At 41.9% G+C, this 26,947-nt stretch overlaps 1 protein-coding gene across 1 annotated transcript in view; it reads left to right on the plus strand.

Annotated features, from left to right (window-relative positions):
- The window catches only part of cfap299 (cilia and flagella associated protein 299), a 117,751-nt gene that overhangs the window by 84,699 nt on the left and 6,105 nt on the right, over positions 1–26,947 (plus strand). The window contains exon 4 of the mRNA XM_054773068.1: positions 21,165–21,307. Coding sequence (XP_054629043.1) covers positions 21,165–21,307 — 143 coding nt within the window. The remainder of the gene's footprint in view (positions 1–21,164; positions 21,308–26,947) is intronic.

Below are 26,947 nucleotides of genomic sequence, written 5' to 3' on the forward strand. Positions count from 1 at the left end.
ACTCATCATTACAAGACACTTAACTATCACAAACGTAGCTCAACATGTCACATGATCATAGTGTTTGCGTGCCGTCATTATCTGTAAAAACATTTCCAGGCCATCACTGTGTATCCAGCGTGGTCGCGGACTCCCATTGTTGTGTCGCCAAGGTTTTTCCAGGCAAGTAAAGGTCTTGTTTTAATAAGGAGAGCCACTGTGAATCATCGGAAAAGGTGGTCATTAGCGACATGGCCTCCGCTTTGCGTAATATTAGAAGACTTGACGGGAAGCACATAAAAGGGGAATTTGGGAGCAATTCCATGGATACATTTGAGGAAGGACATACGGTGGTTAAAGAGCAGATTAGAAGCGGTTCTTGTCAATGGGTCTCCATGCTTTCTGGGCTTATTATTGTTGAATCCTAAAGATTTTGGGAAAGTACATCCAGTGAAGCTTAAATGGGATGACCATTTTATCAGTAGTGACAGGAAATGCATCTTAAAAGCAACAAAAGTAGCATCCAGTGTGTATGCTCCATTGCAGAGCATAGATCTATGTCTGTGTAGAGCAGTTGTCCTGTCTAATTGTAGCTTTGGAATGAGACACGTGAGTTACATGGAGTTTCGTGCAGGAAAATTAGGTTTTGCTTTTGGACCAAAGAGTGCAGAATCAGTCTTATGGTTCAAATGCTCAGTCTTTGGACCAGAAGGTCATTCTTTGGACAGTCTGGCTGGTCGTTGGTTAGACCAAACAATTAGTAACTGGTCTGTAGGACCAGTCTTTAGACCAGAGAATCACCTTTTGGAGCACTTTTCAGACAAAATGGTTAGTCTTGGTCTTTGCGCCCTAGGGTCAGTCATAAGCCTAAAACCTAAACCCTAAAACCAAGAAATGGTTAAAGTAGCATCCAGTGTATATGCATTGTTGCAGATCATAGATCTATGTCTGCATAGAGCAGTTGTCCATGTCTAATTGTAGCTTTGGACTGTGACATCTAAGTTACATCACATACATCACACACTCGGGAAAATTGGCATTTGACCCCAGGTTTTGTGTTTGGACCAAACTGGAGTGCAGGATCAGTCTTAAGGTTCAAGGTTTTTGGACCGTAGGATCAGTTGTTGGACCAAATAGTTCATCTTTGAACTGTAGGATCATTTTTTTAAGCAAATGGTTTTGCTTCGTAGGATTTGTTCATAGACAGGATCAGTTTTATGGTTCAAATGGTCAACCTTTGGACCGTAGGATCAGTCGTTGGACCAAACAGTTAATCTTTGGACTGTAAGATTGTTTTTTAAGTAAATGATTTTGGGCCGTAGGATTTGTCCTCAGACCAAGCGATCAGTCATTGAAATGCAGGCTCAGTGTTATGGTTCAAACGGTCAGTCTTTTGTCTGTAGGATTGGTTGTTGGACCAAACAGTTAATCTTTGGACTGCTGGGTCATTTTTTAACCAAATGGTTTTGGTCCATAGGATTTGTCCTTAGACCAAGCGATTGGTCAATGAAATGCAGGATCAATTTTATGATTCAAACAGTCAGTCTTTGGTCCGTAGGATTGGTCGTTGGCCCAAATAATTAATCTTTGGACTGTAGGATCGTTTTTTTTAAGCAAATCATTTTGGTCTGTAGGAATTGTCCTCAGACCAAGTGATTAGTCTTTGAAATGAGGGATCAGTGTTATGACTCAAACGGTCAGTCTTTGGTCCGTAGGATGGGTTGTTGGACCAAATAGTTAATCTTTGGACTGTTTGATTGTTTCATATCCAAATGGTTTTGGTCTGTAGGATTTGTCTGTAGACCAAACGATTAGTCATTGGACTGTAGGATCAGTCTTTGGAGCAGAGACTCTGTGTGGATCATCTTTGGATGCTAATTGTAGCTTTGGACTGGGACATCTGAGTTGCGTCACGCAGTCATTGTGGAGGAAAATTGCAAACTGGCCATGCAGTGGACGTTGCTTTGTAAAAACATGGCTCCTGGTTCAGACCGCCGCTTGGACAAATACATTTTTGTCCCCCAGTTTGTGTTCCTGCACTCTAATAATCTCCCGCAAAGATCTTTTCCGTTCTGTTTGTTTGTCCATCAGCAGGATTACACGTGCTGTTTTTATGAAAGCAGCTGGAGATGGGATTCTTACATTTTTTAAAGCAAACATAGTTGAAAAGTCCATGATTTTTTTTTTTCTGTTGACCTTGGCAGAGGTATGCACACTTCTAAACGCTGCGTGTTTGCGGCCGTAACGAGATGCACATGCACAACAAAGGCATTAAGGTCGCTGGCGCTGTACGAGAGTCCCGTGTGCCAAAATCTATTTTCAGTTCGGACATCTCAGAAAGGTCCGGTCCCGCTGTCCCGTCGTGCGAGCGCTTCCACGCGGCGTTCCCACTCCGCCGTGTTCAAACAAAAGGTGTGGTCCCTTCACGAGTCGGGAAAAGCCATCGGGAAAGTTAACATCCCCATAATTCCCGCCCCTCCTCTCCACGTCCCTCCTTTCTCTGGAACGGCACGTCTTTGCGAGTATTTTAGGCCCTCGACTCGTATTCCTCTCCCCACTGGTAATTTAAAAGCCAGTGGAATGTGGAAAATGGTTGTAGGAGTGAAGGGGAGGAAAAAAGATAGGCCACTTTGGTGTCTGAAGGCGCGCAGGGGCGATGGCGGAGTACTGATTTGTGTTTGGACCGCATCACGCCAAAGCAGCCTACTATTCTCAACCATGCCATCCCGTTACTGGAGGAGGCACGCTTGGGCTTCCTTTTCTTTTCATTTTGCACAAACTTAAACTTCAACTCCCCGTTGCAGAGCACTGGAAGGGATGCCACCTGTCAGCATGACAGCTTCTTCTGCATCAGGCCTTCATCCACTGCAGCCGTGCCAAAACACACACCACCGGAGCGTGACGCTAAATCGTCGATTGTCCTTCGTGTATACGAAGTCGTGAGTAACAGGAAATGAAGTTTAATCCAGATCAAATCCAGAAGCAGTGTAAATGCAACAGGTGTGAAACTCTTGTTTCACGCATATTTTCTCCAAATGTCATCAGATCAGCTTGTTGTGTTTATGTAGGCTCTCGTGACATTTCACGAGGGCATCCTCCATGAAACTGACCTTTTAGCGCTAAAGTAGCCCCCATAAAATATCACGCTTAGCACCCTTGGGACCCAAACCGGACCAATCACAAAAAGTGCTATAAAATCATATCGACTGACCGTTTTTTCCTTTCAAAGCGTCAATATTTTATTTCATTTTTGTTTATTTCATTTTTGTTTATTACGTTATTTAGCAAGAAAAACAGACATCATAAATGAGTACGACTTTAACAAAATAACATCCCTTTTCTTTAACTCTATGCTACATTATTTTTCCTCATAATATGACGAGGTTATTCTTGCAAAATTGCGACTTTTTTTTTAACAACCTTTTTCCCTTAATATTTTCACTTGATTCTGGTAAAATTACAGCTGTTTTTTTTGTTGTTTTGTTTTGTTTTTTAATTGTGCTGTTTTTCATTATAATTTCCAACTATTTCATCTTTGGTTTGGTTTGGTTCGGTTTAGTTTATTTGACCATGAAGGTTACAGTGGAATACATCTCATGAATCATCATGAATCTTTCTTATTGTAAATTTTGTTGTAGTAATTATGAATTCACTCCTGTGATATTTGGACTTAAATTAATTTACTCAACATTATAACTTTCTTCCCAACAAACTGGAACAATACAACACAAATAACATTATTTTGGGTTTATTTGTTTCTCATAATATTATGACTTTAAAAAAAATCAGTAATATCTAAACTCTGCCACTAAAATGACCTCATAATATTATGTAAAATTGCATTTTTTTTCTTGCTAGAATACAACTTTTTTCCTTAATATTTGGGCTTTAGTCTCATAAAATTACAGCTGTTTTTATTCCATTTTTGTCATAAATGATGAATGAGCCTCTGTATATGAATCCATGAATTCTAACAATGTTGATTTTGATGTGTGTTAGCATTGCTAGCATGCTAATATTAGCGTAGTAGCATTTTTAGATGTTTTCATGGGTCAGCTGTTTTTTTTTTCCATTTCTGCTATTGTATTTCAGTTTTGTTCTTGTAAATTTTCTTTTCGGAATTATGACTTTATTCCCATGATATGTATTCTTCTAATACCATGACTTAATTTTTTTTAATATTTAAATTCTTCCTTTCAATTTTTCCTCATAATATTACAAGTTTATTTTCATAAAATGTTGACATTTTTTTCTTGTGAGATTATAACTTTTTTCTTGTAATATTTGGACTTTGTTCTGATAAAAATTACAGCTGTTTTTTTTTCTCCATTTTTGCTTTTTTGTTTGTGTCAATTTTCCAACTATTCAACTTTATTATTGTCTGGTAATATTTTGACTTTATTCCCATAATATGATGACTTTTTCCCCCAACCTAATTCTCTAAAAATGACTACTTTATTTTGTTTTGTTTGTTTCTCATAATATTGCAACTTTTAAAAAAGTAACTTTTTTTTCCCTTAATTCAGTATTTCAACATTATTCCTCATAAGATCACAACGTTATTATCTTTTTCTTTGTAGAGTTCAACTTTTTCTTTTAATATACTGCTCAAAAAAATTCAAGGAACACTTGGAAAACACATCAGATGTAAACTGGGGGAAATGATGTTGAATATGTTTCCTGATAATAAGTGGGTGATGTATTAGTAACAAAATGATGCCACATCATTTGATAGAAATGAAAATGATCACCCTATAGAGGGGGGAAATCAAAGACACCCCAAAAATGAAAGTGAAAAAATGATGCAGCACACTGGTCCATTTTGCTAAAATGTCATTGTAGCAACTCAAAATGATTCTCAGTAGTTTGTGTGGCCCCCACGTGCTTGTACGCATGCCTGACAACGTGGGGGCATGCTCCTAATGAGACTACGGATGGTGTCCTGGGGGATCTCCTCCCAGATCTGGACCAGGGCATCAATGAGCTCCTGGACAGTCTGAGGAGCAACCTGGCGGCGCCGGAGGGACCTAAACATAATGTCCCAGAGGTGTTCTATTGGGTTTAGGTCAGGTGAACGTGGGGGCCAGTCAATGGTATCAATTCCTTCATCCTCCAGGAACTACCTGCATACACTAGCCACATGAGGTCGGGCATTGTCGTGGACCAGGAGGAACCCAGGTCCCACTGCACCAGCGTAGGTTCTGACAATGGGTCCAAGGATTTCATCCCGATCCCTAATAGCAGTCAGGGTGCGGTTATCTAACCTGTAGAGGTCTGTGCGTCCTTCCAGGGATATGCCTCCCCAGACCATCACTGACCCACCACCAAACCGGTCATGCTGAATGATGTTGCAGGCAGCATAACGTTCTCCACGGCATCTCCAGACCCTTTCACGTCTGTCGCATGTGCTCAGGTTGAACTTGCTCTCATCAGGGAAGAGCACAGGGCACCAGTGGTGTAGTTGCCAATTCTGGTGGTCTATGGCAAATGCCAATGGAGCTCTACGGTGCTGGGCAGTGAGCACAGCGCCCACTACAGGACGTCGGGCCCTCAGGCCACCCTCATGGAGCCTGTTTCTGATTGTTTGATCAGAAACATTCACACCAGTGGCCTGCTGGAGGTCATTTTGTAGGGCTCTGGCAGTGCTCATCCTGTTTCTCCTTGCACAAAGGAGCAGATACCGATCCTGCTGAGGGTTGAAGGACCTTCTACGGCCCTGTCCAGCTCTCCTGGAGTAACTACCTGTCTCCTGGAATCTCCTCCATGCGTCCAGGTACCGCAGTGATGCCCTGGTCCAGATCTGGGAGGAGATCCCCCAGGACACCATCCGTAGTCTCATTAGGAGCATGCCCCCACGTTGTCAGGCATGCGTACAAGCACGTGGGGGCCACACAAACTACTGAGAATCATTTTGAGTTGCTACAATGACATTTTAGCTAAATGGACCAGTGTGCTGCATCATTCTTTCACTTTCATTTTTGCGGTGTCTTTGATTTCCCCCCTCTATAGGGTGATCATTTTCATTTCTATCAAATGATGTGGCATCATTTTGTTACTAATACATCACCCACTTATTATCAGGAAACATATTCAACATCATTTTTCCCCCAGTTTACATCTGATGTGTTTTCCAAGTGTTCCTCTCATTTTTTTGAGCAGTATATTATTAGTTTTTTTTAAATAACGAAAACCATGGGTGCTGCAAACTCACTTTTTTTAGGCCAAAGAACCGGTATTACAAAATAGTCATGTGTGATTATTGTAGCCCGAAGTAGCTGCAGATCTTCCACAATAAATCGTGGCATGTTGGTGCTCCGACACTTGTAGTCCATTGATGGAAATAGAACTATCAAGGCTGCTGTTTGCACGAGTGCACACAATGAAAAGCTGGTTTCTTCCACACATAAACTGACACAGGTGGAGGAAAAAAAATTTGCACAGAGATTTTAATAGAATGTCTAAAAAGTGGTGGTGGTGGTGGTGTGGGGGGGGGGCAGGATAGAAGTTTGTGATTCCGAGTGCCCTGTAATTTGGAGTGCGTGGGTTCAACTACTTATTTTGCGGCGACCAGTTTGCGCTCAAAGACGAAGGCCTGATTGACTTCCCCTCTGGGATCTGGCCTGCAGGCTAGCCTCAGTGGGCGGAGTCGTACGCCATGAGGAGGACACCTGCCTCTGCGTGCGTGTGCTTGATATGTATTGACCCTCGGCGCTGAAGCCCCCCCAACACATCTGCTCAGTACATAAACAAATGCGATAACGTCAATAGGAGGCTCGAGCTTCACCTGGCTGATCCATTTTTAGTCAAGTTTTATTGCCACTTTTTCCCCAAGCTCAGTTTCCAAAGCGCAAGCGCAGCGCGGAGGTTGTGTTTGTCTGTGTTCAGAATAACGTGAAAAGTTCTGAATGGATTTGGATGACATTTTCAGGAATTGTCGGAAATGGGATATGGAAGAGCTGATTCAAATTTGAGATTCAAGATTCAAGAGTTTTATTGTCATAGGGTGATCTGGATCACCGTCTGGATCCAGGAAGTTTTAAAAAGGATTCTTTAACATTGCGAGATAGGACCATGTTCGGCATTTGTGCATATACCTCCACAAAAAATGGTCAGAGCACTTGTTGGGCCTTCCCGGTACATAGCGCTATCATGCTAGGTGTTAGCATACTAATATTAGCATAGTAGCATTTTTAGCCGTTTTCATGTGTAAACACTTATATAAACACTTAGCACTATCATGCTAGGTGTTAGCATGATAACATTAGCATGTTAACATTGCTAGCATGCTAACATTAGCATAGTAACAATTTTAGCCATTTTCATACGTAGTTAGACACTATTATGCTCGGCGTTAACTTGCTAATGTAAGCATGTTAGCATGCTAACATAAATCATTTTTAGCAATTTTAGCATTTTCCAACTGATACGAAAATGACATTATTTTTCCTCATAATATTATGATTTTAATGACGTAATATTGTGACTTGTTTCTTGTTAGAATGCAACTTTTTTCCTTGATATTTTGACTTTATTCTCATTAAAATTACAGCTGATTTTTTCTCTGAAAAGTTTGACTTCATCCTCGTAAAATTGCCATTTCTGTTGTTGTTGTTGTTTTATTGTTATTTTCCAACTATTTCAACTTGTTAATTTTGTTCTCGTAATTATGACTTTATTCCTATAATATTTTCACCTTATTCCGTAGAATACGCCTTTTTTTCCACTTAAGATTTTTTTTTTTTTTTATTTCTGCTATTGTTTTGTTGTTGTTGTACTCTTTCAACTTCTCGTAAACTTTCTTTTATAATATTTTGACTTTATATCCACAATATTGCAACTTTTTCCCCAACATAATTTCCCCCCCCAAAATTATTTTATTTAGTTAGTTTTGTTTCTTTCTTAAAATATTATGACTTATGACTTTTTAAAAATCTAATGTTTTCTTTAATATTTCAATTATTCAATTATTTTTCCTCATAATATTACATGTTTATTTTCATAAAATGTTGACATTTTTCTTATTAGAATACAACTTTTTTCTCTTAATATTTGGATTTTGTTCTCGGAAAAATTGCAGCCGGTTTTTCCTTTTTTTTTTGCTGTTGTTTTTGTGTACATTTTCCAGCCATTTTAACTTTCTTGTAAATTTTCTTCTGGTAATATTTTGACTTTATTCCCATCAGATTATGACTTTTTCCCGAAGCTATTTTTCCAAAAATGACAACTTAATTTGGTTTGTTTCTTCTAATATTAAAACTTATTCCTCATAGTTTTACCATGTTATCGTTCGATTAGAACTTTCTCTTTTACTACTTTGACTTGATTCTCGTAAAATGACTGCTGATGTTTCCGATTTTATTATTTTTGAAGTTTTCTTGTTAAAGTCTACTTTTACCGTGTGACACCGTGTGTCAAATGGCCCCCGGGCCGTACTTTGGACACCCCTGCATTACGACAACATATTCACGCTCAAATTCAAACGCATTGATTTGAATATTCAAATAGGAAAAAAATGCTTTCAGTGTATTTTTTCCCCGCTGGTGCGCTGAGACAACCCAGATATACGAGCAAAACCACAGTGCGGAGCGAGAGGTCCTTTTGAAGCATCGACTGGTGCATTTTTGTTGCCGGTGCCAAAACATCTGTCTGCTGACACACCCTGTAATTATAAGCGCGAGTATAAAAATGTCCTCTTATTATTTCCATCCTCATTGCGAGCGCGCACCGTCAAGAGACACAATACTTGCGACCGACTTTTTGTTTTCGTGTGTGTGTGTGTGTGTGTGACCAGATTTCATGCTGCTACGCACACACACAAAAGTGTCTCAGTGGCAGAATGGAATCATCTCTTCTGTTTTTCCAAGACTGAAACAATCAAAGCCGCAGTTTTGTATTTATTTGTAGATATAAAATTAAACCTGGCTGGCCCGCGTGGACGCGAACACCGCAAGAACTCGACAAAACACACGCTAGTACACACTCGGAGTCAGCTGAGCGTATTTAGTGTCATTTTTAAGACGGTTATTTCAACTTAAAGGAGCCAGCGTCAACTCATCTGGTGTTGTAATACCGCTTCATTCCTGCAGGGGCGCTGCGGTGTGTTTGTAGCAGCTTAAGGAGGGGCGTGGCCGAAGGGAACCTGCTGTTTTGAGTCGATTACTCGTCTCCTTCTTTCCGTACAGCTTGTGACCGCAATAAGCGTCTTACGTGTACGTCAACGCTCCAGGAATACGCTGCCCCCTGTTGGTTTGGAGTGTGAAATATGAACCGCAAGCTTGATGAATTGATAAAAAGTGTATATTTAATTTTATTTAATTTAATTTACTATTATTTGGATTCAAAATGTTTTTTAGATATTTTTGTTATAGATATTTTTTTTACATTTATATATATTTATGTATATTTAGGATATATTTTATGTTATCTGTATCTTTATTATTTCCTCTATGTGATATATTTATTATATATTTTTTTTGTATTGTACTTTATTCATCCCACAGCAGGGAAATTCACTTGTTACAGCAGCAAGCAAGATACGCAAGTAAAGAATACATCGTGACTACAACATGGTTCAGGTGGTGCAGGTGTTGTAGAGCCTGACAGCGGTCGGTATGAAGGACCTGCGGAACCTCTCCTTCTTACACCGTGGGTGTAACAGTCTGCTGCTGAAGGAGCTGCTAAGGGAACCCACAGTGTCATGTAGCGGGTGAGAGGTGTTGTCCATGATGGATGTCAGCTTAGCCAACATCCTTCTCTCCCCCACTTCCTCCACGGAGTCCAGAGGACCGTCCAGGACAGAGCTCGCTCTCCTGATCAGCCTATTGATCCTGCTCCTGTCCCTGTCCGTGCTGCCCCCTCTCCAGCAGCCCACAGCATAGAAGATGGCTGAGGCCACCACAGAGTCATAAAAGGTCCGTAAGAGAGTCCTGCACACACCAAAGGACCTCAGTCTCCTCAGCAGGTGGAGGCGACTCTGGCCCTTCTTGTAAATATATTATACTTTATACATATACTATATATTAAATTTGTATTATTTTATGATTATTTTATTTTTATATTACATAAAAATATTGCAAACAGCATAGCAATATTACTTATACATTAATTCATGTTTTATTTATAAGTTAATTTATATCCAATATAACACTTTTCCACACTACTGTATTTATTATATATCATATGTATTAAACCTTATTATCTATATTTAGTCTATATTATTTTAGAAATATGTCTATATAACAATGTCAATATTATTTTTGATGCTAATATTTACATGAAATAAAAAATAAAAAACTGGAGACTGGTGACTGGAGCTGAGCTAGCTCGTCATTTCTTTGTTTTAAAATGGTGCTTTTCCAATTTTCCTTTCTCGCGTTTTTTTTAATGACGATGCGCTCGGCCAACCCATCCAAGGGCTTGCTGGAAGCTGGTGAAGGGTGCGTTTTTTTTTTTTTTTTTTTTTTTTTTTACCCCTGTCCTGTCCAGCCTTTAAAGCAGATAGAATTGTATACCTAAATGCCGTCAAGTGCTCAACAGATTTACTCTGCCAGAGAGAAGTGTGATATACACTTCCCCTGTCATACAAAATTTATTCGACCTTGATGCTTGTTATAAAGCAAATTTGGAGCGACCGGACCGGAGCAGGAGGGGACAGAGAAGAAGAGAAAAGGAAACGGGGGGGGGGGACAAAAACAAAAACAAAAAAAAGAGAGACAAGAGACAAGGACAACAGCAGCAACAACAATTGTGACAGAACAACAGAAACATACAGAACGACATCAGCAAATAAATGTCCGTGACAACTATAAAGACGCACAAGGATAAAGGACAAATCAATATCAACAACCACAATGACAAAGCTGTCAATGACAATCAGACATAATAGCAGTCATGAAATGATGAACTATGACAGTGATCACAATGACAATACTGCATTGAAACAGTCGCACACAATAGCAGTCATGAAATGATGAATTATGATAGTGATCACCATGATAATACCGCATTGAAACAGTCACACATAACTGTAGTAATGAAATGATTATCCATGATAGTGAATAGAATCAAAGTTACTGTAATGCACATCATTGTAAAAAAAATATATATATACACACATATACATACATACACATACATACATATATATATATATATATACATATACATATATATACCGTACATACACACATATATATATATATATATAGTCATACTGCTGATATCACCGTCGCTGTAATAAAACCAACAACATAATAACACCCTGGTTAACTCAGTGAGTAATGTGGGGACGTACGTATGTACTGTGAGTGTGCATATGTACAGGTATCTCTGTATGTGAGGAAGACTTCATATATATATAAAGGTGCAGGAATGTGTGGGCGTGTAATTGTCACTGAGAATGCATGAAAGGAAAGGGGGCGCCTTCCACCTCCCAGAGAGCCCCGCCCCAAATAGCAAGGCCGGGCCCCGGCCGCCAGAAGGCCACCAGGCCCATAGGGGCAGGCAGCACAAAGATCAGTGCCCCAAGAGCCAGCCCAGAGAGCCCCCCCCCCCGGGAGGACCAGTAAGGGGCCGAAGAGAGGTAATCCCAGCCAAGGACAGGGCGCCAGCGGGGCGGAGGACTGCCAACCCCCGAGACCAGCGAGAGATCACACCCCACAAAGGCAGACGGGTACCGGGGGCCACAAACCGGCAGGCCCAGAGACGCCTCCACAACCGGAAAGAAGCCCGCCCGCGCCGGAAGCGCCAATTCCCGCCCACCGCCACCCCCACCCCCAGGGAGCGGAGCCCGGCCCGCCCCGGGCCAACCCCCGCCCGACCCCCGACACAGGGCCGCCCCGCCAAGGGGTGCAGGAGGCACACCCTCCACCCACCCGGCGGAGGCACGGGCGGCAGAGATGTATCGCCCAGCACCTGACCCCACGGAGCAAACCCCTGTATGCCCCCCCCCAAAAAATAAATAACTAAAATAAATAAATAAATAAAAGTACACACACGCACGCACATACACACTCCTACGCACCCACACACACGCACATACACACTCCTACGCACATACACACCCCTACGCGCACGCTCATACACACTCTTATTTACTCAAGCGCGCACACACACACACACACACACACACACACACACAGTGGTCGACTGCCCGACACCCGGAAGCCCCACCCTATCCCCCGTTGGTAACCCAAGGAGCAGCGGAGCCGGGGACCCCGGGGTCCCAGACATACGATCCAGAACCCAGGGGCGGAGAGCGCAGACCGCCGGGGAGCAGGAAGACACCCGGCCACACCCCCCCAGCGGTAGGACGCCGCCAGCGAGGCAGACAGGGGAGTCAGCGAGGAGGAGAGCGGGAAACTGAGCAGGCAGGCGGGAAAACGGGCGAGCAGCCAGGCGAACCACCACACAGCGCCAACCGACACCCGCGGGCCAGCAAACCCCGAAGAGAGAGCGGGAGCACCACACCCCAAGCCGCAGGGAGGCCAAGCACCAGAGCCGAGAAGGCGAGACCAGCAGCCGACCAGCCGACGGCCCCCACAAGCCACCAGAAGCCAGACCAGCCACATGCCACCAGAGCCGACAGCGCACCACCCGCGCACCGGAGCCCCACCCCCGACAAGCCCACAGACAGACCGGGGGAGGCGAGGACACAGACAGCGGCCCGGCAGCGCACAAAGCGCAACGGCGACAGACGCCCAAGCGCCCGGCAGAGCACGACCCCCCCCAGCGAGCCCGGTCCCAGGGCACCCGCCCCCCCACCCCCACCCCGCCACCCAGGCCCACAGTACCCGCAAGCATGACCAAGCCCCAACCCACCAGCTGGCCCGGCGCCCCAGCAGCCGCCACAGCGCAGCAACCACCGGCCGCCGCGACAGCACACGGGCCACCCGAAGCACCAGCACCGCCCCCCGGAGACCGCCGAACCCGTGTCAGTCCAGGGGAGGCACCGCAAGCCGCCCCCCCCGGCGCAAGCCCCGGCATCAACATGCCCCAGAGGGCCACCCCAGGGAAGGGCAGGCGAACCAGACAAGGGCACCCCACAGGCCAGGCCGCCCCGGGCGAGCCACCGCGACGGCCAGGCCCCCGGCCACACCGCCGACCCTGGCGGGCAGACGCCGAGGTGCACGAGGCACCCCAATCCAGCCCGCCCCACCCGTGTATGTGATAAGGTGTGATAGTGTCTATGATGCAATTTAAAAAAAAATAAATAAATAAAATAAAATAAAAGAGGATGGTGTATCTGTGTGCATGTATATGGAGTGTATGTGGATGATAGCTAATGATGCAATTAAAATCGGGGGACAGCTGCCGCTCGGAGGGCCCCTCACCTGGCCAGCCCCCCCAAACCCTAAGTGTCTATTCTGCGATTAAAATTGGGGGGCAACAGATCAGTGGCACAGCAGGAGCAAAGGAGCCCCGCAAGGCAGCTCCCCTCCCCAATTACGCCCGACCGTAGGCCACCCCCCAAAGTCCTATATATATGTGAGGTGGTGCAGTGGCACAGGAAGGACGGGGGCCCCACACCCCAACGCCGCCCAAACCGAGCAGGGGGGGGACCAAGGACACATGACCGACCGGCCGCCCACCACAGCCCAGGCTCGGGCGTGCCACAGGCCGCAGGACACACCACAGGCCCTCCCCGGCCCGCCAGGATGCCCAGTCCGGCCCACTCAACCCCCCAGAGGCGATACCCCCAGCGCCCCCCAACACCGGAGCCCCACCGGAGGTAGCGTCCACAGCGCCACCCCCAAACCGCCAAACACCACGGACAAGCCACACGCCCCCAAGGCAGATCCGACCGCCACCAGGACAGCGGGAACCGCGCCCACGCGCCCCCCGCATACCACCACGGCCGGCAAGGGAGCAACACCACGACGACCACAAGAGCACCGGACCCCACATAGAGCGGAGCACGGCCGCACCCACGAAGCACGCAGGCCAGAGGCGCCAGGGAGGGACAGAGAAGCAAGCACCGCACGACCGGGCCCGCGAGAGGAGCGGCCCCCCGCCCGGCGCCCAAGCAGATGCCCCCGCCCGCCCCGCCCCCCGCCACGCCGCAGACCGGCCACCGCCCCACCCCCCGCCCATCCACCAACACGCCAAGGGGGAAACCCCGGAGGGAGGGAGACAACCGCCGGCCCGGAAGTAAGGACCAGCCTGACACCAGCAGGCAGCAGGGACCGCCCGCCAGCCCCCCGCCAGCCCGACCCCCAAGCCCCCAAGGTGTATTTTTTTTAAAAGCTGCAAGAAGGAGTTGACAGCGTGTAGCGTGTGCATGCCAGGCTGGGAGCTGTGGGGGTGACTTTGTACGGAACAATCCGGGGTCTTCCTGCTGCAGCCTCTCCGCTTAAAAGCACGGCTCATCGGCCGCCGGTGTGCCTCGTTGCTCCGTTCGTCATCAGAAACGAGGAAGTCTCGTGAGGAAACTCGAAACAGAGCGAGTGAGAGTCACCAAGAAAATAAAGTGGAAAACGTGCTGCAAGCACTCCTTCAACACCCTTTTTTGTCTGCGTTTCCATGGAAACGTGTTCTTGTCAAGCTACTAACATAATAAACAAATTAGTGTGTGTGTGTGTGTGTGTGTGTGTGTGTGTGTGTGTGTGTGCATGTGTTTGTAGCACAGCATCTATTACACAAGCCGCCAGTGCGAAGTCACTTCCAAGTCAAATAAGCATCCAGAAGCCGGGTCCCTCCCAGGAACACACACTCACTCATCCCCGACGTTCCCATCAGCACCCGACACCCCAACCTGCAAATCCCCCCACCGTAAACCACCCATTCCCCGCCCCCGGCCCTGGGAACAATCGTGCAGTGTCAGGGAGTCGTGCAGGTGTCTTGCGGTGTCAGCTGCCGTGATGTTTATTATTGGTGGGCCGGACTTGACCAGGACTCCCGGGCCATCACTAACAACTGTGTCAATTTGGTAGAGCAAGGAAAACACGGCCCGCACGCCCGGAATGTTCTTAGGTGGGACACGTTGACTCCTGAGCTCTCTCTGTGTCTGCATATGTGTGTGTGTGTGTGTGTGTGTGTGTGTGTGTGTGTGTGTGTGATCATCATTTGAATAAATTGTGAGTATGAATAATGTCAAACATGACATTATTTATTTTATTTTCATAAAAATGTCTTATTTTATTGAATTGTAATTAAAAAAATACAATTTTTTTTTACAATGAAATAATAATGTAAAAAAAAAACTACACAGGAAATTTAAATAAATTCAAATGTATTATTTTATTGAACATAATTTTGTTGTTATTAACATGTATTTTAATCATTGTGAGTTCAAATAAAATCAAACATTTTAGTTTAAAAAATGAAATAATAATGTAAAAAACTAAACATTGGACATTTTAATATATAAAAATGTATTATTGTGTTGAAAATAATTTTGTACTTCATATGGGTTTTAATCATTTTTTGTTTAAATAGAAATTTTAAAAATAATTTAAAAATAAAATAACAATGTGATAAAACAACACAGAGAAAATAAAAAAAATAAAAATGTGTTATTTTATTGAAAAAAAAAGAAAAAAAAACATGTAGTTTAATTATTTATTATTTACATTTTATATTTTTCTCTTGGCATAAATAAAATAACATTTGCAGAGCTATGTTGTTAAAAAAAACATGTCACCCCATAAGAAATGTAAATAGAAATGTACTATTTTATTGAAAATAATTGTGTTCTTGTTAAAATGTATTTTAATTATTTATTATTAACAATTTATATTTTTTTGCAGCCTGAAATAAAATTAAATTTGCAGAAATATGTTGTAAAAAATAATAGCATATCTCCACATAGGAAATTTAAATAAATAAAAATTTATTATTTTATTAAAATTTATTGTGTTTGTATATTAACAGTGTTTTAGTCATTTATATTTTTTTAAATGTAAAGATTTAATTAAAAGTGTATTATTTTATTGAAAATAATTGTGTTCTTATTCATATGTATTTTAATCATTTATTATTTCAATGTTATATTCATCTGTAGGCTGAAATATGATGACATTTTTGGTGAAATGAGATTTTTTTTAAACATATCTCCCCATTTGTGTGTATGTGTTGTGTTGGAGAGGGGTGGGGGTGTGGGGGCGCTCACTCATTAGGCCCGTTGACAGTCTTCAGTTTCAGTGTTTGTTTGCGAGAGCATAAACATGTTCAAAGTGGAGTTTGGGAGGGCGGGGCGGCGCCCCGTGAGGATTTGAGGGTCTTTGTTGTGTTCCTGAAGCGCACAGATGACGAATTTAAAGGACCCCCACCCTCCACGCGCCCCCACCCCACTCTACTGTTCCTCCTCTGGTTTACACGAGCCTCATCTTGAAGGTCACGGCCGCTCGCAGCTGAAATTTCAACTGCGAACGCGTAAGACGAGCGTTTGAAAGAGCAACCGGCTTAGATTGGGTGTCACAAAGACCAGGATGTCTACCTGGGACCGAGGCCGCCCTCAGCTTCTCAGGCTCCCTCCACACTCTGATGGCTCCCATAAAACGGGGGGGCGGTGTGGTGTGGTGGGGTGAGGCTCGGTGGCGCTGCCCCGTGAGGTCACAGCACCTGTTTTGGGCTCTTGGCTGCCGGGTGACGCAAGGCCTCTGGTTGCCATGGTGATGGTGGGCGTCCCTCCCAAGGCTGGAAAGTCACATTGATCAACACACACCGCCTACATTTTAATTATTATTGTTATTTATTTATTATCTTTATATTTCCATTTATTTATTATTATTTAGTCAATATTTACTAATTTTATTACATTCATCCATATCACCCCCTGGCTGATTTTTTTTGTGGAATATTTACGATTATGTATGTATGTATGTACGTATGCATGTATGTATGTATATATGTATGTATGTATGTATGTACGTATGTATGTATGCATGTATGTATGTATGTATGTATGTATGTATGTATGTATGTATGTATGTATGTATGTACGTATGTATATATGTATGTATCTATGTATGTATCTATGTATGTACAGTATGTATGTATGTATGTATGTATGTACGTACGTATGTATGCATGTATGTATGTATGCATGTATGTATGTATGTACGTATGCATGTATGTATGTATATATGTATGTATGTATGCATGCATGTATGCATGTATGTATGCATGTATGTATGCATGTATGTATGTATGTATGTATGTATGTATGTATGTATGTATGCATGTATGTATGTATGTATGTATGTATATATGTATGTATCTATGTATGTACAGTATGTATGTATGTATGTATGTACGTACGTATGTATGCATGTATGCATGCATGTATGCATGTATGTATGTATGTATATTATATTTATTATCATATATTATAGATTTACTTTATTATATATTTACTAATTTATTACCTTCATCAATGCGCACCAGTCTTATATGTCTGATTATTGTCAACATTGTACTTATTATCATTTCATTAATTAATATATTAATTCTTTTATTATCTTTCAAGTTTTTATTTATTTATTATCCTGTATTAAATATTTCCTATTTTCATCACCGTCATCAATATGCACCTACCCAATGTGTCTGATTTTTGTCCTGGATATTTACTATTATTTGCTTATTATCGTCTAATTAATTTATGAATGTATCATCTTTGTATTTGTATGTATTTATTAGCATTTATTATATGTTTATTCTTTTTATTACCCACTAAGAAATTGAGGTAAATGTGGGGACAACCTTAGAAATCCACTTTTAAATGGAGCTGCACTAAATGTATGAAATTGCAATCAATTCTGATCATACTGCGCACTTTTGTGGACACTTTTTTTTTTTAGTACATTTTTGCATAGTTTAAGAATTGTATTTTTTCTTTTAATGCATATTTTTCAAGCCCAGCATACCACATTCCGTGAAAGCGGGGAAAGCGGGAGATCGCTACCAAATTAATTTTAAGAACCAAATTCTGCTGATACTGCACATTTAAATAAAGTAATGGACATTTGTATTATAATAGTACATTCATTCGCATGCTGATGTACACTATACTGTATACTCCTACGTACATTTTACCTCTGTTGAAAATATGAAGAAAATGAGGGTAAATCCTTCTGGAAAAATCCTTAAAATACACATGCACCAAGTATTTGAAATAAATACATAAATAAATACATATTTGATTGCTTTTTTACATATTTGTCATCAATTCATTCACATTTCAATTACTTCTTATAAAATGTGCAAACATCAACACATTTTTTTGGACAAAAATAACCTTTTATCCAGAGCCTCGCTAAAATGAATCCTCTTTGGCTCCTCGTGAAGTTTCATGGAAATTGGATGAGTTGCCCCCCCCCCGTCCTGCTAACTATAAAACAAAGCTCAGTGAAAGCCTCCTGAGTGGAGGCAATAATGGGGATATCGTGTCACAGTAATACTTTATGGCCGTGCTTCAGTTCTGTTTGAAGTTCTGAGCTCTTTATAAGAAGATCTGGGGAAACACGAGCGGAACGGACAAGAGGGAAAAGACTTCCAGGAAGGATTGATGAGGATGTAAAAGCGATGCAACTTTGACTGGTTTGGAGAGAATATGTCTCCTTGTATTAGAGATACCCTAACGTGCCTCCTCCTGTCCTTCCCTGTTGCTGATGATGTCTTTTCAAGGTGGGTGCCGGGAGGACGGTGGGGGGGTGGCTGACGCTCCACGACGGTGTATCTGGCCCAGGACGGCCCGCCATCTGCTAAGCTGAGAGCATCTGTTTTAAATGTTTAAAGGCAGCACCGCCGCTCCTCTCACGCCCGTTCCGTGAAGGCATCCGCAGGTGGGACCTGGTCCTCGCAGGCGAGATCCCACCCGTCGAGGTGATCCGGTTGACGGGTTCTGCCGGGCGGCCAGTGGGGTCTCTTTCAGAGACAGTAATTGTTCTCAACAAGTCTCTGGAGGTGAAATAAAAGGCAGACAAAACACGGCAGCGTGGAGGTGCTGGTGTCTTTTGTCTTGGGGCGTTATCAACACCATCACGCGCACATGAAAAGATCTTTTCATCTTGTCTCGTCGCCCGAGGGAATAGCTGCCGTGTCCCCCTTTGCCATGTGAAGGTCTGACGACTGTCTTGCCTTCTGTCAGTCATTCAGTCACATTGTCATGCTGAGATGTGATCTTTATAGTGTTTCCCTTGCTCTGCTTCACAACGCCACAGTACATGCTGGAATTCAAATGAACCGCAGCTCCCCCAGTACCGGCTGGACTCGGGGAGTGGCACTACCACCACCGAGGCAGCGACTCTTCAGCATGTCACAGTGCATGTTGGAATTCATCCGTCCCGTAATGATACAATGATGCCGGCAGCACTTGTGCAGCCCCAGACAGCGAGGCCGTGACCATGACCACCTTGCTTGGCTGCAGGCAAGGTTTCCTAGACAGTCCTGGAAGTACTTTACAATCCTAGACTACTATACAATTCTGGAACTGCTTTCTGTCATAGACTTTTTTACAGACCTACAACTACTTTATGGTCCTCAAACTACCACACAGTTCTAGAACTTCTTTCAGTCCAAAAACTACTTTAAACACCGAGAACTACTTTACAGTCGTCATACTAATACATAGTCCTCAAACGTCTTCACAGTCCTTGAAACACTTTACAGTCCTTGCACTGTTACACAGTCTCATGCTACTGAACAGTCCTCAAACTACTACACAGTCCTCGAACTACTACACAGACCTACTTTAAGGTCCTCAAACTACTATACAGTTCTAGTTCTGTTGCGTGTGTTGCGTGCGGCGTGTGTGAGTGCTTCATTGAGAAGCCTGATGGCCTGTCGTCCTGGACTTCAAACTCCTGTAGCGTCTGCCTGACGGTAGGAGTGTGAATAATGAGTGTTGTGGATGTGTGCTGTCCTTGATGAGGTTGTGTGTTCTTCGTAGGACTCTAGTTTTATAAATGTCTTGCAGTGAGGGGAGGGCTGCCCCAACAATGTTCTGTGAGGTCTTGATCACCCGCTGGAGTGCCTTCCTATCACGTGTTGTACAGTTACCGTACCAAACAGTGATGGAGGCGGTAAGGACACTTTCCATAGTGCATCTGTAGAAGCAACTCAGGATTGTGGTGGACATGCCAAATTTCCTCAGTCTTCTCAGGAAGTACAGTCTCCTTTGGGACTTCTTGATAAATCTTTACAAACTTCACAGTCCTCGTATTAATACACAGTCCTCAAACTACTTTACAGTCCTCAAACTACTATACAGTTCTAGAACTACTTTACTGTTGTCACACTACTACACAGTCCTCAAACTACTTTACAGTCCTCGTACTATTACACAGTCTTCGTTCTACTACACAGTCCGCAAACTACTAAACAGTCCTTGAGTTACTAGACCTTCCTTGAGCTACTACACTGTCCTCAAACTACGAAACAGTCCTCAAATTACTATACAGTCCTAGAACTACTATACAGTCCTAGAACTAGTATACCATTGTAGTACTACTGTACAGTCCTTGACTATACAGCTTTCGAGCTCCTATACAGTCCTCGAGCTACTACACAGTCATCGAGCTACTATACAGTACTTGACAGTCCAGTCCTCAAACTACCATGCAGTCCTAGACTACTTTACGGTCCTTAACTAATTTATAGTCCTGAAACTACCATGCAGTACTTGAACTACTAAACAGTCATTGAACTATGGTATAGACCTAGGACTACTACACAGTCCTAGAACTATTGCACACTTCCCAAACTACTATCCAGTCCTAGAACTACTATACAGTTCTAGAACTGTTGTACACTTCTCAAACTAGTATCCAGTCATATAGGGTCCGAGAACTACTATAGAGTGCTGGAATTACTATCGAGTAGATGTATTCATAGAAGGATTCTCCCTTTGGTATCTACTTGATACGTTCCCAAATGTTGGCCCAAAGATCTCCTCCATCCTTCAAGTCATTCCCAGTAGCGACCGTAGGCGTGTTGGAATGGAACTTACTTAACGGAGAAGGATACTCCACAGCTGACCCAATTAGACCTGCTGGGTCCTTGACTTGAACAACACAGGTGGTGGGAGTCATCGTGATCGGACCGGGAGTTTAACATGAGTTTGAGAGTGGGAGGATTTGTAAGACGTGTCTAACAAGTCATATGAGTCTTCTAGGATTCCTCTTAGCTGTGATTATTTACACAGAGGCTTTCCTCCTTCTTCTCCTCCTTCTCCTGACTTTCCACAGTCGCTGATCTTCATACGAGATCGTAACGCTCTCGGACAGGAAGTGTCTGGCTATATAGACTACGCCCACAGACTGAAGGTCCAGGACTTTCAGGCGTATTTCAACGCAAACAAGAGGCTCATGCCAGGACGCTTGGATTTATGGTGAGTCTCCTTCCATTGTAAAACCTCAACATGACTCAGGGGGGCCGGGAGGGGGAGGCACGTTTGAAGGGTAAGGAAATCTTATTAAAGAGTTGGTTTGATGTTGGGTTGGAGGGGGACTCAGGGAGGATTGGATGGAGCTGGACTGTGCAGGGGCTTCCATGTCTACTATGTGCTGCAAATAATCCAAATCAATTCTTCTTACATCTAAAATTCTATTAGCTTGTGCTCGATAAGCATCGCCAATGTCATTAACTTTACTCCGACATATTAGCATAGCGGCTAATGCAAGAAACGCTCTTGGTAAAAGCAAAACAACAGTCAATTGCAATTGATGCTATTCCACTCTGTAGGTGGAGCTAGTACACATTACTAAGACCAGACCATAATCGAAGGTCGTTAGTGGCCACTGTTCTAGTGGAATGAGACAATCTTTGGGGGAGACCCGTTGTAAGCAGACGATAGGTGATGGCGCAAACCTCGTCCTCTGCTTCCAGCAGTACAAAGATTGTCTCATTCCACCACAAGAGTGGCCACTAACGAGTCTTTTTGTCACCAGACAAGCAAACATTTTGAAGGAGTAACATAAAAGACCATTTTTGAGAAGAAAACAACACCGAAAACTGTCGCGGTTGAACGATTCAGACCATAAATTGTATCCCATTTCTGACATGAACTCAACGTACAATCTTCACGCGGTCATGTAAGACTCCATGGCGACACTAGGTGGCGTCCTACATGGTCTAACTCCCTGGGGAATATAACAGCAAGTTGAAGTGTCCAAAATCAAAACAATCATTTTTCTTTGCCCGTGCGCCCTCACCCATAAACCACGCATCTGACTTTCCATGATTTAACTTTGTTTTGCTCTGACATACCAGTTTATTTCTATCTTTCCTCTTTTAGGGGAAAACAAGCCATAAATTAAAAAAAAAAAAAAAGAAAGCGTTACGGTGCCAGCTGACGTTTTTCCAGCCCAACATGTTAGCGAGCACCATCCTGAGCATGTAGGACAACATCACTGCTTTGTTTTTCTAGGCTTGTCTTGTTGTTGCTTATTGCCCGGCAGACAGCAAACATGTGACTTTACATTTACTTTCCTTAATTGTCATGTAAGCGCAAAAAGAAGCTATGCAAGTAGCCGTTCTTAACAGCAAAGCTCCTCTTTTATGCAAATGTGACTTTTTAATGGTGTTTTCACAGCAATATGTGTCACTAGAGCCTGTTTGTGAGCACCAAATGTGAGAAAAAATTATTAATTATTTTGAAAATCCCTAAAACAAATTAAAAACTTTATCAGTAATTGGCCGAGATTACTTATTTATTTATTTATTCATTTTAGACTCAATGAGTTCCTTTATTTCAAGGGGCATAGAATAGAAGATTTGCATGTTTGCGCACACTTTTTACCCTTGGGACCTATCTGGTCCCACTTGGTCCCATAACGAACCTCTGTTTGGTATACTGTAATCCTGACATACTATATAATACTTTACTCATGAATACCTAATCAATCTAAGCCCGCTACGCCCACCACTTGACTGAGGTCAGATTTGTAGCTTCGCTACACATCTTAAAATATTTTTTTTATGGCTAATTGTGTGAAACTTGGCCAGGATTACTTATTTTAATATTACTTTTTAAATTGAATGATCCCCTTTATTTGAAGTTGTACTGAGACGATAAGAGATTTGCATTTATGTGCACACTTTTTACCCTGGGGACCGATTTTGTCTCATTTGACGGCCATCATAAACTTGTGTTTGACATACTGTAATCCTGACATATTCTAATACTATATTCATGAATCCCTGATAAATCTACCACCACTTGACTGAGGTCAGATTTGTAAAAAAAAAAAAAAAAAGGCTTCCCTACACATCTTAAAAATATGTTTTTATGGCTAATTGTATGAAACTTGGCCTGGATTACTGTAATCCTGACATGCTATACCTGTATAATACTTTACTCATGAATACCTAATACATTTAAGACTACTACACCCATCACTTGATGGAGGTTAGATTTGTAAAAAAAAAATGTTTTTGAGGCTTTGCTACACATCTTAAAATGCAGCCAGCTACCCGTAGGAGCTGTAAGTTTGATCATTTTGTTTTGTTTCAGCCAACAGGCAAACCTAGCATTGCTGACATGACACTGCTGCTAAAGTAAGAGTGCAATGTTAGCACTGTAGCATCACATAGCTATGCTCCTGCCGCCAACGTACATGACGTTCCGCGGTTCCGTCAAGCTCTGGCATCATGAACTGCTGACCTGGCATGTGTGAGCTAAAAATGCTGCTGGCGGCTGACAGGTGAAACGTCTTTGACGACGCTCACCTCTATCACGCCAGACGACGCTCGCCTCTATCACGCCAGCAGCCAGCAAAAACTGTCCCAGCATTCCACACGGGAGCGCCGAGCAGCCCATCACCGGCATCGCACCCGGGCGCTAAAAATCCCACCGGGTCACGCACAAGTGGCGGCGAGGTCGGGTGTGTGTTAGCGTGTGTGTTCTCAGAGGTCAGCCAGCAGACACACACACATACACACACACACACACTCACTCCTAATGAGGGGTCAAACTAGTACATTAAATCGCCTTAAATTATTCTGTCACTGCAAGAACCCTGTTGGCTGAGGGTTTTTTATTGTTGAAGCGAGGAAGAACCCCACTGATTTTGAATCCTAACATGCTTAAGGTGGCTGAGGTCGTGTGTGCGCCGCAGCAGGAATCCTTTTTGGTTTCAGGTGAAAGTATGCATGAAAGCAGCACGTTAGTATCCCACTGCAAGATTCCCACTGATTTTGAATACTGAGGCATCGTGAGGCTGTGTTTTTTTCTTAAAGGGTCTCAAAGGGTCTTTTGGTGACCTGAAGACACATATTGTTGCGCTTCTCAACGAGCAGCGGGTGCGCTGCCATTGCCACCTCCCCATCTGAAAACTATTTTATTTTATTTTATTTTATTTTATTTGTAATAAATACAAAAAATAATAACATGAAGTAAATCAAATAAATTCTAAACTTAATACATTTATTACAAATAAATAAATTTGACATGTATTTTATAATAACAATGTATATTATAATATTAAATTACATTAAAAATGATTCTTGAATTAATATCTACATAAATATCTACATAATTAATTAAATTATTAATTAATTAATTATATATTAGCATATTAATTAAAACAGATAAATAATAAATACAATAAATAAAAATGAATTATATGTTATAAATAATTATTACATAGGATTATTTTTTTTTTACTATTTGAATGGTATTTAGTGCTTCTTTGCTGCTTTTCTTATTTTCCTTAACCGTAACACATTCTGTCATGGGGTATGATTTTTTATTTTTCTTAAATAAATACAAAAAAATAATAATATATGAAGTAAATAAAGTGAATACTAAACTTAATAAATTTATTACAAATAAATAAATTTGACATGTATTTTATAATAACAATGTATATTATAATATTAAATTATATTGAAATGAATCTTTAATTAATATAAATAATTAAATTCATTTCATTCATAAATTCATATATTCATAATTTATTCATAAATTCAATATCAAATTATATTGAAATGAATCTTTAATCAATATATATAAATAGCGGCTCGGTGGTCTAGTGGTTAGCACGTTGGCCAATACAGTAACAGCCTGGAGATGGGAAGACCTGGGTTCGATTCTCCCCTGGGCATTTCTGTGTGGAGTTTGCATGTTCTCCCCGTGTGTGCGTGGGTTTTCTCCAGGCACGCTGCTTCTCCTGTTTATGGTCGCGGGGGTATGCTGGAGCCTATCCCAGCTGACTTCGGGCGAGAGGCGGGGTACACCCTGGACTGGTGGCCAGCCAATGGCAGGGCACATATAGACAAACAACCATTCACACTCACATTCATACCTATGGACAATTTAGAGTCGCCAATTAACCTCACCTGCATGTTTCTGGAATGTGGGAGGAAGCCGGAGTACCAGGAGAAACCCACGCACGAAGGGTCTTTTGGTGACCCCGACATGAAAACACATATTATCGCTCTTCTCAACGAGCAACGGAGGTGCTGCCATGGGCCCCTCCCCCATCCAAAAGCACTCACAAGCGGCTCCGTCTTGTTTCTGGCATTTTTTTTTTTGACGACAAAAGCGGTGGTCTTCATCATTCCAGCTTCACCTTGCGTTGTGTGTTTTCCGTACTCGTCTCCCTGTGGGGGAGAATAACAGGCGTTGTGGTTGGCGCTAAGAGGGAGCAGATGCTGCTGCTGCTGCCCACTCAGTGGACTGGTAAAATGTAATTTTCAATTCTTACATTTAAATCATTATTATGTACATTAATTAACCTTTTTTTTTAATTGATATAATAGTAATAGCATAACTTCATTGTTCTAATATGATGTTTGCTTGCAATATCACAACTTCAGTTAAAATGATCCAATTAATAAATAATTCCTTAAATTGTTGTATGTATATTTTTTTGTCTTGGAGACCAATCAAGTATCTATCTGTCTACCGATATATGTGAAATAATATATAGAGAAAATAGAACAAAAATACATAATAAAAAAGAAAATAAATTAAATGATTACATTTTTTATTGAAAAAGTTAGATGCATTGTATGTAATTATTATGTAGATTCATTTCAAAAGTCATTGAGAAATCAATAAAGTAGTAATAGCACTACTTTATCTTGAAAAGTTTCCTCACAATATCACACACACACACACACACACACACACACATATATATATATATATACATATATATATATATATATATATATATATATATATATGTAATATATGTATATTAAAATGAAATAAATAATGCATAATATAAAATTTATGTTATGAATAAATAATATTAAATTAAATTAAATATTGTTTTATTATGTTTAATTTCTATGTAGATTAATGTAAAGATAATTAACAAATAATATAAAAGTAATAGCACAAATTCATTCATTTACATTTACTCGCAATATCACGACAGCAGTTAACATTTTTTCATTTTATAAATAATTCATAATTTGTATTTATATATATTAGGTATATAAAATAAATAATATGTTGTAGAAATGAAATGAATAATACATCGTATAAAATCAATTAAATAATAAATGCTATTCTTTAAATAAATTACATACATTAAATATATAATTATTATGGAGATTAATTTAAAAACGAAATAGCACAACTTAATTCTTGTTACACGACATTTCCTCGCAATATCATGACTTCAGTTCAAATTGTTACAGTTTGACCCTGGAACAGATTATTTCTATTTATTAGAAAGAATTGTTTGTAAATCATTTTTGTTGCAATTTTCCACGATTTTGCCTGCTTGTGTGTGCTTGCATTGACTGTTTTTGGATTACGGTCGGTTACTTTGCTTCGCTACACAGGAGGGTCAGTATATTAGAAACACTAAACTAGAGCACGGTTGTATAAGTGCAATAGTAAATCTCAACGGCCAATCAAAGCTGAGCATTCAGATGTGAATGAAGCATCTTTGCCGTCTTTTCAAAGCGTCTTTAGGTCAGCATCTGTTTGCTGCGTTCCCGCCTGGAGGGGGCAGGTCACGCCCACGTGGTCATTGGGAATAGATCACCACTCTGAAAACCTAAAACCATT

Source organism: Dunckerocampus dactyliophorus, chromosome 4 (assembly GCF_027744805.1).
Source record: "Dunckerocampus dactyliophorus isolate RoL2022-P2 chromosome 4, RoL_Ddac_1.1, whole genome shotgun sequence".
NCBI classification, from domain to species: Eukaryota; Metazoa; Chordata; class Actinopteri; order Syngnathiformes; family Syngnathidae; genus Dunckerocampus; species Dunckerocampus dactyliophorus.